At 39.9% G+C, this 4,937-nt stretch overlaps 1 protein-coding gene across 3 annotated transcripts in view; it reads left to right on the top strand.

Moving 5' to 3' along the window:
- Window positions 1–4,937, top strand: part of LOC116705917 (inositol-trisphosphate 3-kinase B) — a 29,393-nt gene that overhangs the window by 17,856 nt on the left and 6,600 nt on the right. For all 3 annotated transcript variants that reach the window (XM_032542398.1, XM_032542399.1, XM_032542397.1), the window contains exons 6-8: window positions 3,617–3,716; window positions 3,906–3,943; window positions 4,068–4,243. In XM_032542398.1, the coding sequence (XP_032398289.1) occupies window positions 3,617–3,716; window positions 3,906–3,943; window positions 4,068–4,243 (314 nt within the window). The remainder of the gene's footprint in view (window positions 1–3,616; window positions 3,717–3,905; window positions 3,944–4,067; window positions 4,244–4,937) is intronic.

Genomic DNA, 4,937 nt, shown 5'->3' with positions numbered 1-4,937 from the left:
CACACGCACACACACACACACACACACACACACACACACACACGTGTAAATCTTGTGGGGCATAGAAAGAGGAGCATGTTCTAGAACGACGTGCTTAGTTTTCAAAGCAGAGAGTTTGGGTGTGTTGCAGGAGAGCTGAACAGATTTGAAGTCTTTTCAGTTTGTCTGACAGAAAGCCCATCGGCCATGATGTGGTCTGCATGGCTGTTTTCAGTGTGGAGTGTTGTCGTGTCAGTCGGAGCCATCTTTTTAATTACCATCATCCACCTCCGCACCAGCCACCTGCAGGTATTGCCAGCCATACAGCCAGCGTTACTTTTATTTCAGGTTTACATTTACTTTCAAAGAGTGCTTCTTATACTTTGATTTAGTTCTTGTTTGGGGATGTTTGACAGCTTCATTGTTTAAATTAGATTTTATTGAGCAATAATAATCCTGGTAATAGTTTTTTTTTTTTCATTACACACAATTCAAACTTCTCCTTTTCTCTCCTCCTCCTGATTGCATCTTAATGCGTCTAGCTCCTACATCTACACACTGTGACGTCTGTTATTACTCAAACTTGAGCTAGACCAGACTTTCTCTTTTCTGTCTCTCTCTTGCCCTCTGCACCTTTCTCACACAAACACACACACCAGCTGTAAGTGGGCAACATGGGCGATGGATGACAGTCTGAGTCGACAGAGAAAGTCCAGACCCTGGCTACTTACCAAGCTGTAGCCTGATACTCTTGCAGTCTTGCTAACTGGCTTAAGATGGTGGAAAAAAGAGGAGAGGAAAAGCAGTTTGACTGATCCGTGTCTTACTGATGGTCTGAAAACGTAATCAGTATTGTATTTTTTTGTTATAACTAGAAGCCAGAAATTTGACATTTGTCTGCAGATAAAAATGTGGATCTAATGACAGGGAATCGGAGGGCAAATAAAAATCACAAGAGAATCAATTTCAACTTTTATTTATTCAAAGAAAACTGTCAATGCATGTGTTTCAAGTCATACCTACACATAAACACATAGAGATTTCCAGCACAAGCTGCTGGATGTTTTTCCTCCAGGACAACGTCACCTTACTGAAACCATATTTAATGGCTCATTTTTGTTCTGAAATTAAAAAGACAGCATTGTGTTCCATATCAGCTGAAGCTTGTTACAGAATCTTTTCAAAGGATTTGTGTCCATGAAGTCAATTCGCTAGACTTCTAAAAATATTGAGCTTTGCGATCAAACTTAAGTTCTCAAAAGGCAAATGCCAACAATATTGTGTTACACTTTACTTGAAGGTATCTACATAAGAGTGACGTGACACTGTCATGAACGTGTCATAAACATTATAAACTAGTCATAAATGTTCATGACATAATGTTTCTTTTAGAAAGTGTCATTCGGTTTTGTCATATCAAGTTATGGTTAGGGTTCATGTGTCATGACAGTGTCATGTCCCTCTTATGTAGATACCTTCAAGTGAAGTGTAACCCAATATTTTATATTATAATACTGTAATATGTGTATTGTAATATTTCAGGGTCATGATATCTCTGAGACACATTTCAGCTGACCTACACTGCAGTTAGTTTCCACCATGTGATCTGAATATGTGTGTGTGTGTGTTTTACTTTTTGTACGGGGCAAGTTTTTTTCAGTGGTTCAGAACCCTTCATGTGACTCTTCACTTCCTTAGACAGAAAAAGAGGGAGAGGGATAAGACAGTGTGTGTGTGTGTGTGTGTGTGTGTTTGTGTGTGCGCGCGTGTGCATCTAACCATAGATAGTCATGCTATCAGCTGATGAATTTTCGTCAGGTCCAGATTATGTGACATGGGTTATATATTTCTCCTTCTATGGTCTGCTTCTCTCTTATCTTATCCATCCTCTCCTCTTCCTCTCATCTCTATTCTTCTCTCTTTTATAGGCATAATATTATTTCTCCCGGTAGTTGGAGACCAGAAGAAATGTTCTGCATGTGAGATCCCACCATTAACAGATATTTTGCACCTGTGTAGGATAGAGAAGTTAAGCATAAATATTATATTACATAAGTCACTGACCAGATGTGATCAATCTCAATTGTGAGTAATCACTAGGAGTTTACATCTATTATAATATTACTGTATCTGGATTTAAGTGTCAAGGGAATGTATTAAAATCAATTATGAAAGCTAATGTATATATATCATTTGTATGATATTAAATACAATTATATACATTATTTAGAGGAAATTCACAAAACATTCAGAATTTTCTCAGTTTTTAGTGCTGCTGCATCCACTTTTACCTCTGTCACAATGTTGCGCAGCCAAGCATTGTTTAAACCCACTGAACAAGACATAATTTTTCCATCTGATATAATAATGCAGGCGTTGGTTTGAATATGATATTCACTAAGAGTGTGCTATACTGTAGCTTCAATGAGGTGTTGCAACATGCATGAAAAGAATAGATTTGTACAGGCTGATATAGGAGAATAAAGAAAAGTAACTTTTGGTTTGTGTTTTTGCTCATCTCAATATTTCACACAATTCTTTTTTTTAACTTGTCACGTACCTATCCAGTAAACATAAGAGGGGAACAGACAGTTCTTTCAGAGAGTTTATCAGAGATATTCATGTATTTGTAGAAGGAAAGTCTTTCCATCACAAAGACCGAGAACTGGACTGGAGAGCTGGAGAAAGTGAGACCTACACTTGAATCAGTCTGTAGTCACTGAGATGAAAACAGTTGATGTTGAAAATAACTGTGTGTGTTTGTGTGTGGAAGACAGCATTTGTCTTAGTTTGTTAGTTAGTTTCAATGGGTTTGTGTGTGTGTGGCAGGAGTCTCGCAGTTCAATTTATCCTTGCCCTTAAGAAGAGCCCTTGGACAATCTTTGTTTGTGTGTGTGTGTGTGTGTGTTTGGTTGTGTGTTACCAGGGGAAACCTCAGCTTGATCCTTCATAGTTTAGTTAAAGAGTGAGAGAGAGAGAGAGAGAGAGAGAGAGAGAGAGAGAGAGAGGAGAAAGAGAGGAAAGAGTCTGGGATACGGGGCAGAGAGAAACTGAAGATGTCTTTCCCGGGTCAGGGATGTTCCACAGTGTGTGTGTGTGTGTGTGTGTGTGTGTGTGTGTGTGTGTGTGTGTGTGCGTGGCTGTGTGTGGATGTGTGTAGATGTGTGTGGATGTGTGTGTTTTAAAAACTTGCTCATGGCCAAAAAAAGTGCTGGATCAAGGCTCCAAAGCAGAGCTTAAAGTACTGGTAATCTCTTTTCCTGGGTTATTTTACTGCACATTGCCATCTTAGCGATTAAGCATTTTGTAGAGTTTCCTAAATTCATTTTTTTTTTTTTATGTTTGCATGGAGTTGGAAAACTCTGCCTTATACCATTATCACACAGTATGCCATGTCTTCAAAAGGGTCCAAATAGTTTACATAACCAGAAAACATTGACTCAAATAAATTTTACAAAGTGTTTGGTTAAAACATGTTCATTGTGAACCCGAGGCCACTGATTAACCAGTAAATAGAAGTCAGGCAGGCCGCATTACGGTAACACTAAAGCAGATTCTGGAGGAGCATACGGTTGTTAAATTCCTGGTTCAAAAGCACATTGTTGGTGTAACATCATTCTGTTGTGTGTGTTTGTAGCACAAGTCTTGGAAGAAGATTAAGAACATGGTCCACTGGTCACCGTTTGTCATGTCCTTCAAGAAGAAATATCCCTGGATACAACTGGCTGGGCATGCAGGTGTGTAGATACAAATACCATGGTTCATAAGACTAACACGCTCAGGCTCATAACACACATGTTGACAGTCAGCTGGCCAAAGTTGTAATGCTGTTTTTTTTAAAGCTAGTGCTAGTTCATTGAGGTCAGGGTCGATCACTGTCTTAATACGTTCTGCAGCTGCTTCACAGTAAAAGTGTGTCTTTACAGGAAGCTTCAAGGCGGGAGCAAACGGCCGTATATTAAAAGTAAGCCGCTTCAACCAATCCCACCTTCTTTGTCATTGCACAGATATCACATATTATCACATATCACTGATAAAGTGTAGCCATTGGTATATAACTACAATAACTTGTTGTTGATATCCTTTAGAAACACTGTGAATGTGAGCAGCGCTGTTTGTCCCTCCTGATGAGGGACGTACTGCGCCCGTACGTCCCTGGTTACCATGGAGACGTCGAGAAGGACGGCCAGAAATACAACCAGATGGAGGATCTGCTGGCTGAGTTCGACTTCCCGTGTGTGATGGACTGTAAGATGGGAGTGAGGTGAGAAGACACATGGCACGACATGGACATGGTACAAGTCTTAACCTTTAAGCCACAAGCAAGTCTCAAGTCAGTGTGGTGAGAATCAAGCAAGTCAAGTCGAGTCCCTGCTATAAGTCAAGCAGGTCTCAAGTCATTCAAAAAATTGCCGTTAACCGTAGCTAAAAGACACATTCAAGTAACGTTTGTTTGTGTTGTTTGAAATGAAGCTGGATGTTGTGGTTCCCGTGTCTGTAATTTTAGAGTTGCAATCCGCTGTTCTTTTCCTACAACAAGCATCGACTACAAACTCCTTAAATCTGAATTTTGCTATTTTGGGTATGATCCCTTCCATGACGGCTGCCTCCTATGTTTGTCTCTGATGGTCTGCAACTCTTTGGAAGATTGCCTAGCAACTTGGCAGGGTGGCCCGTCCAAAGTTCCAAAAACAAAACGTAACTTCTCAGTACCTTGAAAAAAAAGAATACAGACCTGGCTATTACATTAGGAAAAAGTCAAGTCCTTTCAAGTCATCTGTCTCAAGTCAAAGTCAAGTCTTAAGTCTTGTGTACCAAGTCAAAGTCAAGTCGAGTCATTTATCAATGTTAGTCAAGCAAGACTTGAGTTAGACTCGAGTCAAGTTGTGCGACTCGAGTCCCCCACTCTTTGAAAGTGCCATTTTATGGAGCTAGAACAGTGACAGTAACCTGTGGTA

This window comes from Etheostoma spectabile, chromosome 18, assembly GCF_008692095.1.
Source record: "Etheostoma spectabile isolate EspeVRDwgs_2016 chromosome 18, UIUC_Espe_1.0, whole genome shotgun sequence".
Lineage (NCBI taxonomy): Eukaryota > Metazoa > Chordata > Actinopteri > Perciformes > Percidae > Etheostoma > Etheostoma spectabile.
This window is presented reverse-complemented; position numbering and strand designations above follow the sequence as displayed.